This window comes from Synchiropus splendidus, chromosome 18 (genome assembly GCF_027744825.2).
Source record: "Synchiropus splendidus isolate RoL2022-P1 chromosome 18, RoL_Sspl_1.0, whole genome shotgun sequence".
Lineage (NCBI taxonomy): Eukaryota > Metazoa > Chordata > Actinopteri > Syngnathiformes > Callionymidae > Synchiropus > Synchiropus splendidus.
In genome coordinates this window covers 9786924-9808217 of record NC_071351.1, presented here as the reverse complement: position 1 = coordinate 9808217, position 21294 = coordinate 9786924, and the positions used below count along the sequence as shown (strand labels likewise).

General features: G+C 41.3%; 2 protein-coding genes across 2 annotated transcripts in view; one reads left to right on the top strand and one right to left on the bottom strand.

Moving 5' to 3' along the window:
* LOC128749088 (neural cell adhesion molecule L1-like protein) overlaps positions 1-13507 on the bottom strand; it is a 94763-nt gene extending 81256 nt beyond the window's left edge. Inside the window, exons 1-5 of the mRNA XM_053848316.1 lie at positions 13450-13507; positions 12319-12535; positions 11255-11460; positions 11113-11162; positions 10671-10785 (exon numbers count right to left, since the gene is read on the bottom strand). The gene's annotated coding sequence lies outside the window, so the exon portion shown is untranslated. The remainder of the gene's footprint in view (positions 1-10670; positions 10786-11112; positions 11163-11254; positions 11461-12318; positions 12536-13449) is intronic.
* LOC128749089 (contactin-3-like) overlaps positions 1-21294 on the top strand; it is a 48159-nt gene that overhangs the window by 14145 nt on the left and 12720 nt on the right. Inside the window, exons 6-16 of the mRNA XM_053848317.1 lie at positions 243-446; positions 1164-1266; positions 1658-1842; positions 4117-4253; positions 6339-6468; positions 7185-7335; positions 7554-7681; positions 9454-9623; positions 12408-12525; positions 19987-20145; positions 20928-21077. Of these exons, the coding sequence (XP_053704292.1) occupies positions 243-446; positions 1164-1266; positions 1658-1842; positions 4117-4253; positions 6339-6468; positions 7185-7335; positions 7554-7681; positions 9454-9623; positions 12408-12525; positions 19987-20145; positions 20928-21077 (1635 nt within the window). The remainder of the gene's footprint in view (positions 1-242; positions 447-1163; positions 1267-1657; positions 1843-4116; positions 4254-6338; positions 6469-7184; positions 7336-7553; positions 7682-9453; positions 9624-12407; positions 12526-19986; positions 20146-20927; positions 21078-21294) is intronic.

Genomic DNA, 21294 nt, shown 5'->3' with positions numbered 1-21294 from the left:
AAGTCACTAGTTCGTGAAATTACCGTTTAGTACGTTTTAAAGGTTTGAGAATTTACCCCTTCTTCTGTTAAGATTGGTCTTATTATTATTATTAGAATGTTGTCATATGAGATCACCCACGATCATACACTCGCTTGGCCTCTCAACATCTCATGAAGCTGTTCTTTCCTTTTGATTCTAAAATAGCAATGTAATCTCAAAATATTGAATATTGAAAATCTCTTCTACTCCTTGTCTTCTAGACCTCACATATGCATGGGTCTTCAACGAGTACCCCTACTTTGTTCAGCAAGACAATCGCCGCTTTGTCTCTCAGCAGACAGGAAACCTTTACTTTGCCAAGGTGGAGCCCACTGACGTGGGGAACTACACCTGCGTGGTGATGAACAGCGTCACCAAGGGCAAAGTTCAGAGCTCTCCCACTTCTCTGATCCTCAGGACAGACGGTAAGCACACACCTCAGTGTGACTTTCAGACAGGGTTTTCCCTTTCAAGGTGGCGCCAGTGGACCGCTCGCTGAGCTGCACTTTAGTTATGCCACCGGGTGCTAATGCTTGTAAGTAAATAGTTCTTGCTCGATGTAGGCCAGCAAACAAAGCATCCAAATCGCGTCCTTGCTGACTTGGCTTTCATATAATTCTCTTTAAAAGCTTTCCCTGCGCTTTTACACGGATTCACGGGCCAGCTCTCTCTGGTCTACATGCCCCTCGCTGTTGTGCTTTCATAGAAAGAGAGAATAAAGCATCGGGAATGAATAAAACATGAGCCATACGTCATTGAACCATTACAGTGAATGTGGTACACGGCAGCCCCGCCAGTTACTTCACACTCAGTGTTCTGTTTATGTAGCTGCATTAATTTAACATCACACAATTCACTTTGTGATTGGAGTGTCAGCTCTGAGTGGCGAACGAAGCAAATACAGATACAGTCGACAAGGCGGGAACTGCACACTCAAGCTGGTTTCACATTTTAAACATACTGCCCCATAAAAATGAGCTTTAAATTGTCCCACAATGTTTTGCCAATATAAGGGACGTTATACAAGTGTGTGAATATTTGCTTGTGTTGTTTATCTGCTCTTGTTCGGTGTCTAATGCACACCATATTGCATGTTATCCATGAATAATGGAAGTCTGAGTTGTCGTTCTTCCTCTTCGCAGGAGTGATGGGTGAATACGAGCCGAAAATAGAAGTTAATTTCCCAGACAATATACCCGCTTCTAAAGGATCAACAGTTACACTGGAGTGTTTCGCTCTTGGGAAGTAAGCTGGAATCCTTCAAGCATGTTTTTCAATCATCTGCCTTCTTTCTTTCCATATGGAGGACCTCAGGTTTTCTATAAAGTATAGTTACTGCAATTGTGTCTCTCTTAGAGCCTGGATTGTTGCAAGAATCACAGGAGTCACTTTTTATTGTTGGATTTAGGCTATTTTAAACCGCTTCTTCAAAGACTAGATTCTTTGTTAAGACTATTGCGGCACTGTTTGACTTATAATCCAAGCAGCAACCTTAAAGGGTCCCATTCAATCCCCAAGACAGTGTCTCTTTCTTCACACTCTTCTGGATCATTCTATCATCTACACTCGATAAGAGACTAAAACTAAACAACACGTCAGATGTGGCCACACCTTCACCTTCTATCTGCTTCTCCAGTCCAGTTCCAGAGATCACATGGAAGAGGGCTAATGGAGTCCCATTTCCCAGTAAAGTGAAAATGAAGTATGCCAACGCTGTGCTGGAGATCCCCAGTTTCCAGCAGGACGACACGGGAGGGTACGAGTGTGTGGCTGAAAACAAGATGGGGAAGAACACAGCCACTGGGCGACTGGCGTTCTATGGTAATAATACCTCTATCCATTAACTTATTGCATGGGTGCAGTGGTTCCAGGAGAACCAGACGTCGACAAGGTTGCAGTTATCAGATGGAATTATTACATTTAGACTTGAATTGTTGCTGGAGACGGTTGCAAATTTGATGCTGTTTTCGACTTGTCAGGTACTTTGAAGCTCGACACGTCCACGCAAGGGCACCACAAAATATTGTCTGGCTAAAATATATAAAAAAATACATATTCAATCATCAATAAAAAATCTATTCAAAAGAGGATTGGAATATTTTAATGTTTCAGCCGGGTTAGTGGCCTTGGGCTTCTTAAGTCCCCATTAATGACGACAGGTGCATGCTGACATGGGGAGAAAATACTGCCTTCCATCCCTCATCCCTTTCAGACTGCGTAGCCAGAGCCATCAAGCAAACATTCAGTGAAACTCATAAAAGCAGGGGCGCTTTCCATTATAATTTCAATTGAGCCGTGATGTAACATATCGAGCAGGTACATTCACATAATTCTCTAAAGCCATGGATTTGCTTTTTAGCAGGTACATATGAAGCTCTCAGAATAAAAACAGTAGGAACTACAAACGACTATGAGAAGTAAGTGGTGCAGGTGAGGCTGGGCGACTTATATAGGTCCACTGGCATCTCCCAACCAGCCACTAACACCCTCCTATATCCCATCCATAGTCTTTGTCGAAGCACAGATTTACAAAGCCTCAATGGCTTCTTTTAGCACCAACTAGTTCAGACACAAAGTCTCGCCTCGGGTGCCCAAAAATGTTGCACAAGTCACAAATGTTTCCAGCCTTTGTCCTTCTGTACGAGCCAGCGCCTCACAGGAATACAGCAAGATCAGAAGGACCAATTATGGAAGGCCTGGCCCTTATAACTTCGCTCACATGCTCACACAGTCAGTGGAGATACTAACAACTTCTGCGTGGAGACAGACCAAGGCATCGTTCGAGCGGATCATTTAGCGCTATCTTTTCAGGCACCAACAAGATAAGACCGGTTGAAATGAAGAAAGAGTAAGAAGCAAAACTACTTTTTCAGATCAGTTGGATTTTTACTCTTTTTAATATATCTGAAAGAGTTGCTCTTTCAACTTCATCTGTTAACTATGAAAACCGTCTTTTGGAGCTCATCCTCCCAAAAACTACATTTGTCTTTATGTAATTGGGTTTAGCAGACTTGCAGGGGGAAAACGTCACTTGTGAATAAGCAATTGACAGTTTGCCCAGGACTTGTGAATGATGTTGGCAACAGCAATCTCCCAATGAAAATTCCACAATAATGAGAGTGTTAAAAACAAAACTTTAAGTGTTGTATTGTCAGGTTCCCACTGGGCTTTAACTGTTGTTTTAGCTTTAAATAACAGCCACTTGGTGTTGGAAGACAGAGTGAGGGGTCCGGCCTACGGAGTGAGTGCGTGGTTATTGCTACTTGCTGTGCTCTCATTTATGGATGAGACCTGAGTGAGTCTCCAACATTGAGCCAGGACCTTGCTATAATTCACTGTTATTTTCCAAGCTAATGCGTGTACTGTGGGATAAATATTACCGGGAACATTACGTTTACTTGGACCACATACAATGAGCTTAAGTGTACCACTGATAACTGATGTTGAGAAAAGAAATTGCCAGCTAAAGAACACAACTTCAGCTTTCAGAAGACAAATGTATTACATTTATTGCTAGTATAAAATTAATATATTGCCAGAATGCAGGAGATCTCCATGTCAAATATTTCAAATGTGTGACTTTTTACCCCATTGGAAACATAAAAAAATGCTGAAAGTGTGTTGCGAAAAATAACTAAACTAATTGTAAATAACTGGCTCTTGTGTTGTTAATTCTTGCGCTGTTTTTTTCAATGTCAGAGACAGTTGCGTATTATGCTGCTGCCAGGGTTTGAGCTGCTAGTTTCATAAAGGCAATGCATTAAGGCAGGCTGTAAACTAAGGTGTAAGTTAATAAATCATGGGCGGTCTGTAAAATAGTACTGAGTGAAGCTTTCACCATAAAAGCTGTCTGCCAACTGATGCACAACACAAGATAAAGGTTTGTTTGATCAGTGTTTTAAATTTAAATTTGTCCACGATTCACTTGGGTTTCAAAAATATTTACAACAATCCATCGACATAATTGTAGTAACTTCATGTGACTTTGACAGAACTGTATCATGAGAAGCTTCAGCTGTTTCTTTTACCCAATATTTTGAGGGTGATAATCCCTCGGAGCCCCCATATGACTGTGCCCTGTTTCTTCATCCTCAGCAAAGCCTCAGTGGATTCAGACCATGAAGGACACAGCCCTGGCCATCGAGGATAGATTGCAGTGGGAGTGCCGTGCCAATGGAAAGCCCAAGCCTTCCTACACGTGGCTGAGGAACGGCCAACAGCTCCTCTCCGGGGTAATCTCAGCATCAAACTGGGTTGACTTTCAAAAGATTTAGGTTCATTGTGAGTGTGATTCACATGAGCAGACGGTGTACACATGGTGGCGAGGTGTGCCAGAGATGAGACATGGATGTAACTGTCTCGTCTTCACCTTGGCAGATTACACCGTCTTAGGGAGTGGATCAGTGTAGTCCCCGAGAGATTGCTCCATTTCGTATGAATGGATTCACTGGCTGTTTTTTCATTATTCATGGTGCATATTTAAGCTCCCGCTGATTTAGGGACAATGAGCCTAATCTACTGTGAAATACGCTGAAAAGAGCGGCACACGTTACTGCAGACCACCGGAGACATGCGGTGTGTCTTCAAATACACAGCTCTGAGCCTTCCTGCCTCTAAACTTTTTCTTTTTTCCCATGTGGCAATTAAAACCGCTCAGGTCTTTGAATTAGCTTGTAAATTTAGCCTGATGTTTTTATTAAGAAGTCGTTTAGAGATGATGGTTTCATTAAATTTTAGGAACTTTATCCCATGAATCATAACATTGGCTGAAAAGGACCGCCATCAAGCTCCTGTCATACTTTGCATATATGCTTTATGATTGAATTGCAAATTTATGACGCATAATTAAAATCGCACGCAAAGTACAGGTCGCACTCAGAACTCTGCACCACAGCCGGATGGAAAAGCCCACAGCTTATTTAATATAAGATTTTCAATGTAAGAAAAAAGAGGAATTTCAATTTTCCTGTGCAAACATTTGCCTGGAGTAGAATTGATACTCATCGCATTTACACGAATATTCCACAGTAGTGGGGGGAGGTGGCTGGGTAGAGTCCGTCACTTGCTTCACTTGTCATTACATATTAATTTGCCAAAGTTGTTCGGAAGGATACAGTTCAGTGAAGTCTGTTAAATATAAATAATTAATTTGGTCATAATATTTCACATCATTTTGATTCTCAAACGGTGATCAACCTTGTTGAGTTGTTCATTGAAAAAAAGGACAAAAAAAAAATGAAAACAAATATCTAAATCCTTTATCTCCGCCACAGTGAGACGTTCGAATCTCAGGGACTGTTTATTCATTCACACATGCACACTCATACACTCACACTCCCCCCACTCCTACTTTGTTTGCACGCTCAATGTTAACTCGACACATATGTTTTTTTCTTGTTGTTTATGTTTGTTTTGGTTGTTTATGTTATATTTCATACATAGTTTAAGGTCGTATATGGCACCACATGGACCACGAGTAATGACATTACAATCCTCCATATGCAATGCATGTGGCAGAATGATAATAAACCTTACCTTTACCTTAAAAGTCCTTATTTTGAAAACGAATTTGTTTATTTACAATATATTTGTATTGTATTGTATTGTGAAATTCATTATTTTTAAATTTAAAATATATTTGGTGCATTTCTATTGAATTTTCTGTTTTTATGAATACATCTATTGTATTTATATTTTAACATGAAACACATGGAATAGTATAGAAAGCTCAAACATTTGGGAAAAGACCCTGACTTTGAGCGGGCAGTAAAAGAGAGAGGGACTGGACTGTAGGCGCTGGGCAAACCAGGTCACAAAGTAACAATGAAAAGACAGATGAGAAAATGCAAAAACAAAGGGGAAAAATCAATGAATAAAAGACTGCACACGAGGAAACGACTATGAGCATTCATATTCTGCATGAGTTAAAAAGCATGCTTTTCCTGTTGCAGCATGGAACGGTTGCTACCAATGAATGTATGTTTGCTATGCAAAGGGCTGCACAAGTCTCGACCGAATTCTTTTTGAATGACTGTCAATGGCCTCATCCAGCACTCAATCACCACAGCGCCTTAGACTCTGAGAGTGCAGCCGAATGCATCAGAAGGAACCAGCAGAACAATTAACGTTGCACATGTAGAAGAGGAATTGGAAACTGACTGAGAAACACAACAGAGCTGGAATTGATTGCCTCCGCATCAAAATCCTGGTTGGATCTGTTCACATGGACTGATTCTTGGCGTAAGCCTGGCGCGGTGCGCAAAAGCAAAAGCTAAATCTTGAGCAATAATTGCTTTCTTTCATCCTCTTCTTCACAGGACAGGATCCATGTGGAGGATGGAGTCCTGACGGTGTCGGTGCTGACAATATCTGACGGCGGCATGTACCAGTGTGTGGCCGAGAATAAGCACAGTGTTATATATTTTGCAGCTGAACTAATGGTTTTAGGTAGGCTGGCATTTATCTCTGCCTCAAATCCTCAACTCATTGTTGCTCAGGAATCTTAAAGGTCGTTTTACTGTCATCCTGAAAGGTTGCCTGGATTAGCAGATAACGGGGTCAGTTAAAGTGCGTTTGTGAGGGTCAAAGGGATGAAAAGCAATCCACATATTCTCATTTCCTTTCATGTCCTGAGTGTTACGGCTGTGACCAAGAAATGTATTTCGTTCTTAGATGTGACATGAAAGCAGTTTGTGATGATGATGTATCTATTTTATGTAAATCCTGAAATATTCATCTTTTTTATTCGTTTTGTTGTATGTGCACTATGGCAATTTACAACAACTATAATAATATAACAATTATTCCCCAGCTTTAAGCCACGTGGAGCAAGAATTTTAAATATTGAATTAAGATGTCACATATTAAAAATGTACTTGAAATATGTATACTGCATGTAGATCTTTCATATTTATAAACCTTTTCAATATAACTATATAATAGTAATATTCCATAATGATTTTCATCATAAGATGTAATTATATATTGAAACAGTCCTCTGAAAGATATATAGATAAAATGAATTGTTGAAAGATAAATAAAATAAGTTAATAAAAACAAGCTCCACTGTCGTAGACCAGAGACGATGGTCATGAATCAATTTTTTTCTCCCCTTGAGAGTCCTTTCGCTCTTGTGCTAAAGTCAGTTTCCTGTTTCCCATCAGCTTCTCCGCCAGATTTCACTGGGAATGTCCTCCGAGCATTGCTCAAAGCCAAGGCAGGAACCACCGTGACCCTGGAGTGTAAACCTCAGGCCTATCCCATCGCCAGCATTCTGTGGAAGAAAGGAAACCTTCCTATCCACACCTCTGACAGGTAATCATTGGACACAAAGCCCCTGACCACTTCTCGCAGCTGGATGGGCTCCAAGTGAGGATGCTGGCCTGTATAACTGCCACACTAGTGATTCAAGACGGATAAAATTGTCGACACAAAGCATCATCTTAAATCCTGGCTACATTACATTTCGACTATCAATATCTCGATCTGTGCTGTTTGTACGTTGCCGACATATCGTGTGTTCTCTCCTATAGGATCACGCTCTCTCCAGATGGAACGTTGCGAGTTGCCAATGTGAGCAAATCTGACGCAGGCAGCTACACGTGTTTCGCCAGGAATAGATTTGGCATGTCGAGTACAACTGGAAGGCTTCTTGTAACTGGTGAGTTAAAGACTTAGCGGACTGAGCCAGTGTGTGTACCCCCAGGGTCAATACCTGTTGGGTGGATCATTCGAAATAATTCCCTGTGGAGTTGCTCCAAACGTTCTGTTGGAGTTGCAGTAAAATAATGTATTTGGGGGGCATTTATTTATTCATGGAAGATGGAGCTAACATTTTCATCTTCTGCACGCTGTCGCTTTATTATCCTTTATAATTAGTGAATCCAGCTTGGAAAATATGGCGCTTCTTGATGCTATTCCGGTTCATAGTGGTAACAGTAACAGTATCGTCAAAATTGAATAGATTCACGTCAGGTATGGTTGCCGTGGACTATACCCGAGATATGTCTGTTTATGTAATGCATTATGCCAGTGTAACGTCCAATGCTGCGCTTCATTTTGTATCCCACCTTGAGTTGTGACAGAAAGGAGAAAAGTACTCTATAGTTAGAGTGGTTACTGGACTTGATACCATGTCTGAGTAGATTTGACTGTGCAACGGGGGGAGAGTAGTCTGACAGACACGAGCAAACAGAATTTGTTAAAATGTTGAAAACAATTGGGTTGTCCTATAAAGACTAATAAATATTAGTGACAACACTCCGTGATTTAAATGAGGAGATACAAAGTCTGACAGGGATACTGCGGTGTCTCCATATACTTGCTGTGCCGCTGTGTCGTACACCTGTGCGCTCACATCCCATCTGCCTGTTTAAATGTCACCTCAGTCGGCCAGCGTCAACCTTAGCAACAACTGGGAAGCTCAGCTCTCTTCACCAGCTGTTGATTTAAGCTTGACAATTTATGTGCCACATCGTGTGCCTGCAACCCTCAGTATTAAAAGAGCAGTTTTCACCCACTGAAACTGCTGTAGAATCCACATGAGCCCTCAAATCCGGCTAAGTCGAATACCTGGTGATAATGATTTATTTGGAGGCTTCCACTAGCAAAAGAAGTGTTATTTTTATGCGATGAGTGCAACAGAATCAATACAGTCGTGATCATCATTTGAGTCGTGCAGCCTTGTCATTGTGTAATGCTATTATGCTGCCAACGAAAAGCGTAAGGAGACGTTTTAAGAGGTGATTCAATGGGGAGCGCTTCGCAAGACACTTGTGTGATTCGCTTCTTTTTCTGCGTGAGAAAAGAAAGGTGTAACAAATGGTGTTTTTGTTCATCCTTGTTTGCAGACGCTTTCATTATTAAGTGTTTGTGGAGCCTCTTATTAACTTTACTTATGCGCCCGACATAACTGCATCACACTCACCGCAGGAGCTCATTATTGTTTCCTGACTATTCTTCAAAACCATGGCGCAGAAACCAGCTTGGAGCCGCAACACCTTACAGCTTAAAACAGCTTCTCCATGATCAGTTGCTTTGTTAAAATATGCACGAGCAAAGCCCTCCTTTTTCAGTACTTATGTTCTACATTCTGTGTTTGATTGGGGAGATTCATTATCTGAACTTTTGAAGCAGTGCAGCCTTATCACATTATGGCGACAACAGACTTTGAAGCGGTGCCCCCTCATTTGTTCTGGATGCACACACCACACTTACATGACTTTATCTGCTCCGTGGTGTGTTATAATTGCTATCAAGATTTGGAGAGCTTCGTTCGCCATTGTTAGACGTTTTATTGACTGGAGGGCGCCTGATATCATGTTACTCCTGATAGATATGGACAGCTCTTCTCTGTCTGTCCCGTTTCCGTATTTCAGCAACTGTTATTTGAAACTCTGAAATTGGCGGCCGCTTTCTTTTTCGGTTTCCCAGACCCAACCCGAATCACCCAGGGGCCGGTGGACATGGAAATCATCGTGGGCGAGAGCATCGTGTTACCCTGTCAAGTCACGAGTGACCCCGTTCTTGATGTTTCCTTCTCCTGGGCCTTCAATGGACAGCTCATTGCCAAGGGTGACGGTCACTTTGAGCTAGTGGGAGGGGTGAGTGACCTGCCATTGTACCACTTTAGATAGCGCGAATGGGCAGTTGACACCTCCTCCGATTTTTCCTCACTTCATTTCTACCGTCGGTTAAAAGAAACGCCTTGAGATTTGATAGACAGACGTCTGTTTGAGACTAATATCAGGCTTTTGATTCAGTGTGTCTTGTAAGAAGGAAGTTCTTAAATGGAAAAGATTCCTACGCCGATAGCTCTTAGAAACAAACACCCATTCAAGACACATCCACGCTTTAGCAGGCCTAATACTGGTGACCTTCAAGTTAATCCTAGCAAACATTTAGCTTAAGTGGATGAAAATAAAGTGTCTGGTGATCATAAGCTTCAATCAAGACAGCAGTAAACAAAGCAATTCTTTGTGAACCTCTGACAGACTGAATGGAAAACTGAAGGGCTTCAACAGGAGTCACATTAAAGGTTTTAGAGCAGGGGGAGTGGTGTCAAGAATGAAGCCTGTATCTGTCCAGCCCTCATGAAGTCAGTGTCATACTATAAAAATAGTTCGGGGAACACACATGTTAATATATTATATTTAAATATAACAAATAAACAAATTACTTGTTTATTATGTAGCTTCAAGCTTCTTTTGGAATATTAAAAATACCCCAGCTGTTGATGATAAATATATTATTATTATTTAAATTAATCTTCCAGCAACTACAAGAATCTAAAGCCAGTTGACTATTGTTTTTTTTTTTTTTTATTGAAATTTAATATAATATAATAATATTTTTATATATTTTATTGGTGTTTATGTCCATCATTATTTATGTTAGCATCTGTAGACAGTAACTAACATTAAAATAAACTTTATTATTTTATCTTTTTGTCCTTATTATGACCCTGCTTTTTAAAATATCCCTGAATAATAAATATTTCAACCCCTAATTATTCTACGCCGCTCACCACAGCACTAGTGTATACTGTAATGACGCCCCTATGGAACTTTAATTGCAGAAGTCTGAGACATGAATAAATGCCGGTCATTATCTCTGTATTTATTGTTTAGATTACAGAGCCACATACTTACTGTAGATCAGCCTTGTAATTCGTCCCAGATGTGTCGCAGCTACGCAAGAGCTGTTGTTCTTCGAACTTTGGCCGATAAACCCCATTTCAGGGACACAACTTGCATGACTTGCATCCTGTAATGATAAAGCAAGCAGGAACATCAGCAGTCGACAGCAACCAAACAAAGAAGCCATTCTATCAAAAGTTTCAGAGAGGAATTTGGATTTTTAGAAGGTAATTTGTTTTCTGTTGCTGTTTGTTTTCCCAAAAGCTACTTTCTTCACGAAGACAAAGTTTAATTATCATCCCTCTTTGGTTCTTCTTGTCTCAGATACAACACAACAAATACTCCCCAGACAAATGCTTGAGTCTTAAAAACATAATATCAGCCGGTACATTACTAAACCAGCATAAAACTGCTCACATTTTAGTTGCATAATTGTATCTAAGTCGGTACTAACCACAGCGGTGTTGTCTCTGTCTGAGCCCATGAGCACTGCAGCACACGATGCTGCGGAAAAGTGAATTCATTAAGTATAAATTACTTGAATAAATTTGTGTTAAAATTCAAATCCATCATTATGGAATAAAGATAAATCTTACCATAGAGCTCAGATACACACGACCATGTGTGCCAGCTCGGTACTCTCAGGAGATGATATAGGATATAAGAGCTGAACATCACAAGGAACTTTATATAGCGTTCTGCCTCTAAACATGGGCTGTTGGCTTCTCCTCTGCCTCACTGCCGGTTTCATCCGTCACACTTCTTAGACGCTCAGTGAGTTGAGGGAATACGGACAACGTTCCTGGAGAAAAAAACACGATCATTTAGCTTTTATGAAAAGAAATGGAGTGGTTCATGTCAGAATGCACTTCCCACATGAAAATCAAGCCATCGGTAATGTGACAGTTGTTCAGCCATTGAGACAGATTGGCATCGTTTTAAGTCGACTTCTTTCGCTGAAATTCAGCCTTCTGAGGCAACTATTATCGCTGTCGCTGGTCTTTTCAATTCTCTCTTCTTCATAGCTGCAGCCACACATTATTTAAGGTGTCATTATAGCGAATGAAACCATCTCGAAGCAACAAAACTGTGCGACCTCACACCCTCCAGATCAGCCAATTCTTTTTGTCTGACTGACAGTGTTTGATAAAAAAAAAAAAGAGAGACGCTTTCCCCAGAATTGTTACGGTGTCCCCGGTCCAAAGAGATTATCAACTTAACTTCTGTTGCTTCAAGGAATTTAATTTCCATAATTAAAGCACGTTGGCTGTGCTGCCAAGTTTCACTGCTGATGCCAAGAGAAAGTTTTCAACACTAATTTACCATTTGCCGCTTTTGGGCGTGCTCGCAGAAGAAAATCTTTTTTTCTCTTCAATCGAGCAAAACCCATCTGCTGAACTCAATAGAGAAAGCTTATTTCGGTAATTCCTTGTAGCAGGTCTTGGCGGTCATTTTGTAGCTGCCTTGTCAAGCTCAAAAACACCATTTCCTTCATGGGAGAGGCTCCAAGAATCATCCCTTTTATCCGTGAACGCTGACGTTTTGTCCGATCCTGAGATTCCGGCAATTTCCTCTCACTTACTCCTTGTCAAGACACATGCTCATGGTATATATTTTTGAGAACATGAGTGTGTTCTATCCATTCAGCACCTCTGTTTACCTTTTATATGCTTCACCACTTTCTTTAATAAGCTGTCACACGCTTGGATGTCTTTCACGCCGCACAAAGCTTTGTGTCTCACTCTGCAGAGAGCCGCAGGAGATCTGATGATCAGGAACATTCAGCTTTACCATGCCGGGAAGTATATCTGTGTGGTGGACACCGACGTGGAGAGTCTGTCAGCTGTGGCTGTGTTGATCGTCAAAGGTAAGAGAACCTGGAAAGATATTATTCATCAGAGCTCTGTGTAAGAATTAACTTACTTAAACAACACAATATTTAGTCACTATAGTGGAAGCTATATGAATATTGGAGCCACTTCTAAATGTGTATTTGTCGTGATCAGCCTCGCAAAGCAGTTGCAAAATAGATGCTGCCTTTTTGAGTCAATTTCGCTGAGTTGCAATGTGATTTCTTGTTGTATTTCAAAGTCATAAGTCATCTCTTCAGTCAATGTGTGATTTAGCTGTGAATGACAGCTATTCATCAAGTGAACATCTCATGAAGATTAAGTCTTTTGTTTGTGTTTATCTGTCTGTCTGTGAGCAAAATAGCCTGAAAAGTTGCGTCAGTTAAAGTTGCAGGAATGCTTGAAAGTCCATCAAGGAACAGATGATAGAATATTGCTGCTGTTCTGGGATTTAATAGCATTTGAAGGACACCTCATTCACTTGTATGTCTTCTCAGTGACTCCCTGTGTGACCAAAATTCAGCTCAGAACTCGTTAAAAATAAAAACTTAACCTTATTCTGCACAGCATGGAAATAAGTCACTGAAATAAATACACTTTCACGTGGTTGCAAAATGTCTGGCACATTATGACTCTATTCGTCAAGCAATCGTTTGTAAAACAGAATAACTCCAAAACGGACGAATCTATTTTCAATAAAACGTTCACAGTTTGGCAGGAAAGTGGTTAAGTTAGAAGTGGTTTGAGTTTTGCCGTGTTTTCTCGCTTCGTTTGGATTAACGTCCGTCGTATTGACTTATTTTTCGACAAGAGAAAAGCCGACAATTGACCAGTTTGGTGAAACCAAATGGCAGAAGTCAGACATTTCGGCTAAATAAAACACAACATACTAAATACGTCACTAAAGTTGATCAATTTTCGGTGTCAAAATGTGGCTTTACCTCCGTTTTAAGGTTAGCTTAGTCGTTCCTAGCTGTAGCCGCTTCGTCACGTCTCCCGCGCCGTCGCGCTACTGCCATCTGCTGTTTGTTAGAACCCATTGCACGTACAACATATATTAATAGGACAATAATATTGGGCCCAAAAATCATCACGTAGATGCTAATTGGAAGCATGGCAAAGGAGCGCATGCAATGAAATTTGTTTTTGTGACTTATAATATATATATATATATATATATATATAGTTTGTATTATACTGGGTTGTGTAGACTGGATTTTAGTGTATGTTTTCAAGGCATCATTCATCCAACTATGAGAGATCAAGATTACATTCATTTCAATGTCATCTTTTAGGGTTTAGAAAGAAGGTTGTAATTAAATTTGCCTTCACATTCGGCTGTTTTGAGACAATCTGCGCTTTCCATTTGGTGAGATTCAGATATGGCAGGCTTGTTTATATTCTGTTGCATTTGAGAGAAGCCTCCAATAATAGAAATCCTGCAGAGCAGGCACTGTTTTTTAAAGTGCCGTCTGCTTCTTATTTTTATGGACAATTTTCAATGTTTGACAGGGTGATGTTTACATGCCTGTCTGTGTTTGCTCATGCAGCATATTTATATATATATATATAGCTCCAGTGAGACACAATTGTCAGGAAAAATATTGAAACAAAATGAAACAGAGCAACTTTTGTTTTGATTCCGGCCTGGTCCCTACAGTGTCTGCCGAGAGAGCTGGCGTTGATCGACTCGCTAAATAGCTCGACAAATTGACACAACACAAATATGTTAAATGTCAGACGACGTGAGTGTTGGTTCATTGTCAAGGTTTGAAAAGGTTGGATCCATATCTATATCTTGTGAGGACCGCTCAGCGTGAGCAAGATCTCCTCGACAAATGAGGGTTTCCAAATGACCTGCGAGCGTCTGTCCACAAGCGAAGACAACATTGATCGACCCAAATGAAATGGACACTCGGATTGTGCATTATTAATGGCAGCTGTCGTGGACATCACATTGCTTGGATCAAATGGCTTCAGAAGTTGGCAAATCGTGGAAATGGTAAGAGGAAAACAGGATCAGGGAGGAATTTACTCAGCGATGGTTGGATTGTTCCAAGAAAAACACAGTGGCCACATGGCCATGGCAGCGCTCTAGTGCCGTCAGACGGACATTTTAATGATTTTATATTAATCTGGCTGAGAGGAGATGATCGAGACCCTGCATGGAAGAAGAAATGGCAACCAAAGGAGTTCCTATTCACATGCGTGTCCAGTTTTAGTGCTAATTGTTGGGGCAATCCTGTGTTGTAACATGTTTTCATGGTTCCTCCTCTCAAAAATATGCATCATTCATGACTATAAAATCTTCCCTCTGGGTTTGTAATTCAAAAAAGGCAACAAATAAGTGAAATAGATTCTCTCCTTTTAGAAAACGGCAGTGTGGATAAAAACAAGACTGAATTCCACATGAGTATTAGAAAAGGTTTGCACGGGGTTTCGGTGAAAAGTGGGCAAGGTAAACCAGAGATTAGGGCAGGAACATGAAAGGATTATTGGATTTATTAGGTGAAAACACAAAGACAGAGAGAAGACAAATAGGGATTAAGTCAGGATGTGCAGGTAGTTGGCAATGAAAGAGAGCGTTGGATGTTTCATTTCTCTCCAACTTAGAGACACTAACCCTCATTTGCTTTGAGAAAGAGCCAGGAAGGGAAAACTAATTGCATTGCCTGAGAGTCAAATCTGAGAACAACAGCCCATAATGTCTCCCCGCGGTGAGGAATTTACTGGCTCTCAGATTAATATTAGCCAGTCGTCAGCGCTAATAACATTTTTTTTTTTTTTTTTTTGCTGTAGCGCTTGTAATAGTAGACTTATTAGTAGCTGCAGTGATTGTGGTACATCGTTCGTTCTGCCTCCTTTATTTTTATCTCCATTGTCACACTCAAGGTCAATGGCAGTCACTTCTGACACAAAGAGTCTGAAGTGATTATCTGGGTTTTTTTATTCCTATTTTTATAGAATGGCCATGGAAAAGGCTTGGGTCCCCCCCTTCATGAGCTCTCCACTGCTGGTGTGGAGAAGGTCATGCTATGAAGAGAGCATCATCGTCATTATGAGTCATAAGCATGCAAAGCACTTGTCACTTGTTTGAGAGATTGTATCGTCACCCGGGAAGACTGGGGAGATAAAATCCACCATCATCACTCCACTATTGACATTTTTTTCATATGTTTCTACGATCGAAAGTTGTAGCATTGGTTGTATCTCGACTGCAACTCTCTGTTTTGGTTCCTCAAACCTTTTTTAACGGAGAAAAATAGATTTGTTCAGCACTAAACTGACTGTAGAAACCAAGCCATCCGAACTAGTTTCCCATCTAATGCATCATTCAAGGTTTAGTTCGGCCCATATTGTAATAACATTCCGCTACTTTGTGGTCCAACCTGCAGTTTCTGAGAAGTTTAAAACACATTTAAAATGTTCAAAACAAATTTACCTGTTTTTTAAAGTGTATTTCCAAGTTTGTAAATGTATTGCCAGTGTATGCAAATTTTACTGAGAGAGAGGAGACAATAATACTGGTGTGATCCGGAAGTGGTTGTTGGAAATGTTCTATGTCAACCAATCGCAAAAGCTCCCCATTAATAGTCGTCTTGCTACAGAAAGATATTCTGTCCATTTTGTGAAAGTCGCTTCAGTCAATTACCACGTTTTTGTTTCACATGTGGCCACTGGCTGGAAACACATCTACAAACTGTGAAAACATATTAACAAATTTTGAAATACGCTTACAAACTGAGGAAAATATTACCGGTAGTTTGCTTGAATAAGCTTAAGTTATAAATGGCTTTTACTATTTCTAATTTTGTTTCAAAAGTTTTTTGAACATGTTTTGTAAAGTAAAGTAGACATGTTTTGCATTTCTCCATCACCGTACCAAGCTGGGTCAGAAGTGGGATAACTGAGGGTATTGGAAGCTTAAATACAGTACCTCTGCGTCCGAACATCCTGGACTTCGACAAATTGGAGTTCGAACAAAAATTTCGAGATTTCTTTGCTTCTGAATGAAAATCCAGAACTTGAACGCCCCAGAAAAAAGCCAGAAAAAACATAACGTGCGCTGACCACTCAGCTGACCCACGACGCACCTTGTTAGCTACGTTTACTGACTGTTTTTTCTTCACATTGAGGTGTAAAACCTTTCCTGTCTACGCACTGGACCGTGGTAGAGTGTCACAGGGGAGGTGCTCGCTCTCACTCCAGGGTTTGATGTCCTGTTGTGGGCTGGAGCTGGGACAGGGATGAGGCGAGTCTGGGACAGAGCGTGACTTGGTTTATGACTCTGTCACAGCCAAACTGCACAGAAGCGCACATTCAGAGCTGGACACGCACCGGGCACCTCTTCCCTTCTGGAGAGACGTCACTCACTCGGCAACCCCTCCCACATGCAGCGGCCACACACATAGAGGAACAGCGTACCTGCAGCAGACACTCTACATTCACTCCTACAAAAGACTATTTTAAGGCTTGGAACACATTATGTCTTTTCCCATTCATTGTAATGGGAAAAATCGATTCAGATTTCGAACAAATCGCTTCTCGAACAGCCGTCTGGAACGGCTTGTGGTCAAGAATCGAGGTACCACTGTATTTTCTTTGATGTTGTCACACATGAACTGATGTCGCTTGTGAAGGTCACGAGATGGTAAAGGTTGGTGGTGTTGCGTGAATGAACACTGGTTGTTCCAGGGTGATGGAAACACAAGCACCTCAGCATATTTCTGCGTGTTCATTTTCATGTGGAAAATTCAAGAAATAGTCCGGTAAACTGTCTATCTTTCTTCGCTGGTGACGCTCTGTGTAATAGCTGGTTTGTGACCCACGACAAAGCACGTCTCAAGGAAGTCATCATCAGCCAGGCGACATGAGCCCGAACCTACTTGACGCCATGCCAATGAGCTCGCTCCTTGGTGTTCATTGAGCAGCAGTTGAGTCCATTTCAGGCCAAAAATCTCCTCTCTAAAGCTAGAATCAGTATTCACCATCCATGGTGGGAAGATGCTGAAATAGGTTCCTGTGATTGCTTCTCCCTCGGCCACACAGCGGAATCAAATGCAGTGAAGGTAGTTAGGACAACTAGGAGGGAGCTCATGCATGCCTAACACATCAGGTGTTTGCTCATAGATTACATCTCCGGCGACTAAGGAATCGCAACGTTGAGCACCTTGATGTCTTCATGTGTGAGAATGGGGAGTTTTTCATCCGGTTATTCGGCATCACTTTCTATAGTCTGGAAGATTAAAGCTCATTGCTGCAACAAAACACATCCATTTTGATTTGCTGGAATATAGAGATGTAACATGCTGCGCGTCTCTATTTCCCGTAAATACCAGCGCTGCCGCGAGACTTTGATTTATAGAAATTACTTCTGCAACACTGCAATTCGCCCCCTGGGATCAATAATGCGCTCTATCAATCTGTCTATCAAGTGTCTGGGAGGATCAAGTAAGGAGTGCTGAGGCAAGGGGCTACATGCTGCTCTGCTAACTGTGACTTCCTGTTCTTTATGGCATCGGACCGACGCTAAGATGTGGAATATCTGTTGTTATGTTCCTTTTGATGAGAGCATCCCTGGTTTCCATTGTGTGACATTGTTTTTCTCAACTTTCAGCACATTGTTAGATTTGAAAACACTCATCCCGAACCCTGCAAAAATTGAATGTGTCAGTTATTTTATTTAACTTGGCTTATATTGCAGCCAGGTTTGAATTTGCCGCAGGTCAATTCTCAGTCTGTCTTTATTAATAGCGGATTATTTGAACCCCCGGGAGACACTTGCAGCGCTCTCTTACTCCAGCAAATGGAATATAATTAAGAGGATAAGCGATTGATCCTCGATTTTGTGCCCCATTAATATGTATTAATGAGACCAGAGTATTAGTTTTTTTTTTTCATCTGGAGGTGCTAATGAGGTTTCCAGAGATCAATATCTTCTGAGCTTTATAGGTGAGTGTTTGTGGCCAGAGATTACAAACCCGCGGCAAACAAAGCGTCATCACAGTGGTTCTACATTTCCACCTAATAGCATATTGATCTATCATAAGCCTGAGATAAGTTTGTTTATTCTACCGCAGAAGGGTTCTTTGCTTAGCTGAAGACAAAAAAGATTTCTAATAATAATGTTTTCCTACAGATTAGAAAGCACCGGGGCAGGTGTGTGAGCCGAGCGAGGGCTGTTAATATTCAGCGGTCTGTCTCATTGCTCTCCAGTGGACCATTATTTCGGATGAGCTGACACCTTCATTAGAAGAGGAAATGGCACATGGAGTTAAAGTAAAACAACATGCTGCTTAACTGGCGCGATAATGAAAATAAATGATAAAAGTCTGCCTCTGCTCCCAGACTCGCTTTTTTTTTTTTTTTTTTTTAGTACGAATATATGGATTTCTTAAATCAATTACTTTCAGGGTGATTAAAAGTTTATATGTGAGTATGAATGGTTGCAGTTCTGTGGAGAAGATCACTGTTCCCTATGTCTTTCAATGGTGGAAGCAACATTTTCTCCATACAAAACTTTCACAGCCTGCTGTCGGTGGTGCAGTATGACTGGGAGATATACACCAAGTTAACAGCCATTCAATGAACTGCAAGCATTCACTGTATAGTGCCAAAAACCACACGACTTTGCCTCCCTTTTTACCGGAGTTCATTATCAAATGTTCCAAGTGCTTGGAAGCAAGCTATCTGTTATGTGCTTATGAGAGCTTTTCTCTTTGAGTGTGTTAAGAGTTTAAGCCTCCTTCAGCTGCCATGAGTGTGCACAAGATGCACCACGGCTGTGGAACGCTGTTTCTCCTGCAATTGACTTCACTTGAGTGGTTTTCAACGAATGGTTTTCCACTTTTAATTCTTGATCTTGCGCCATTATTATTGCCCGTATGGTCTTTGCGCGTGTCTGTTTGGAGTCTCACCACGGCTGCTCACTTGCCTAACTCCATTACTGATGAATAAATCAATAAATACATTTAAAAAAACCTTTTTAAAACACAGCATATAATCTCATCGATAGTATATATCAGTTATCATGTCACAGTTTTGTTGAGGTTAAGTCATTTTTAAGGTGTTTTGTAAATGCTTTTCTAGTTTGTAACGTCAAAAATATCTATTTCAGTCTTTTCTGAGTTTCATTGCTTCATTAAAATAATTGATGTCAGAATTGTTTCACAGAAAAAACATTCCTCTGTAACTCCAACGTCTTTAGTTTTTCCTAATTTTGGCCACAATACTGCACAATTCCTGCTGCGATTTACATTCAGTCAACTCAGTCGCGCTATGAGTCACAGAGTCTTTACAACTTGAAATTATGTTCCATTTTCTTGAAGATTTACCAGCACGACTCTGTGTGGGAGCGCAAGGGTTAAAAGAGCTGATTGAAATATGATGTGGAGATAAAGATAATGCAATCTGATGAAATCAGCTGGGTGTCTGGTTGAATTATCTCTCTATCTGTCTGTTTTCCCTCATGGCCTCAGGTCCTCCCAGCCCTCCAGACACCGTGACTGTGGAGGAGGTGACAGACAGCACTGCACAGCTCGCATGGAGTCCGGGAAGAGACAACGGCAGCCCTATAACCAATTACATCATTCAAACCAGGACTCCATATACAGTGGGCTGGCAGAGGGTCAACACAGGTGGGCAGCACTGGAAGATAAATTTGTGCACTCCCGCTCATGTGACCACAGTGAGGAGGGCTGTGGATCCCCTCAGGAGGAATCTCTCATTTCTGCCTTCGATCGGCAGGGAGGTCAGGGAGGAGGGTCAGCGATGGAATCAGGGCTCGGGAGGGGGAGCAGGCGGATTTAGTACCTTGCTCAAGAGAGCCGGAGGTCAATGGGGCTTTTATATGATGTCAACTCAACCGTTTTAATGAGCTTCACGCTCACCTGCGTTAAAGAAAAACCCGGCTGCTGACGTCAAGGTCTCGGATGATAATGCACGGCTGGCTTCCACGGGGGTGAAATGCAGCATTTGATCTTCAGTCTAAACTTTGTTCCTGAAGTATTCATTTGCGGCTCTAGTCGGATGAACAACTAGATCAATCCTCCGAAGGGTAATTTGAGTCTTTTGTCTCACTCAGGCGTCGTAAAAATAGAATAAATCACATGAAATTCATGACCCTGAAAAATCAGAGCAGCTGTGGAGTCGAGGTGAAGGTGCGATAATAATAAATGTTTTCCTATTCTAACAAGATCAAAAAGGATGATGTTCGGGGAGGTGAGGGCAATTATCACCTCTCTCTGCAGCTCTTGTCTCAAACGCCAGCTTCCTGGTCACAACTGGGAAATTAACACTCAAATTCAAAAGCGCTCAGTTTTGTTGGTGCGAGAGCTGTCTGCGGTGCTGAATTGTCAGTGTGACGTTACGCCAACAGTCAAATTGTGTGGTTAATTACTGAGCCTTTTGTCGACGCCAGTTCCAGAGACCATCGACGGGAACACTCGTACTGCCACGGTGGTGGATCTGAATGCCTGGGTGGAGTATGAGTTTCGGGTGCTGGCCCGAAACGGAGTTGGAGTTGGAGAACCGAGCCCTGTGTCAGTCAAGACCCGAACAGAGGACGCAGGTACCATGCCTCTTTTCCTTCTGAGTCGAAAATGTATCACGACATACACTCTTTTACAACCACTTAAACTCTGCGAGCACTTTCCTCTCACTTGATCTGCATCATCTTTTATTCACTAAAACCAACAAGGTCTTTGCAATATGAAGTTGTAAAGCAAAACGAAGCTAGACTTTCGCTACATATTTGTCCATTAAATGTGCAATCAAAGTGTCAGCCG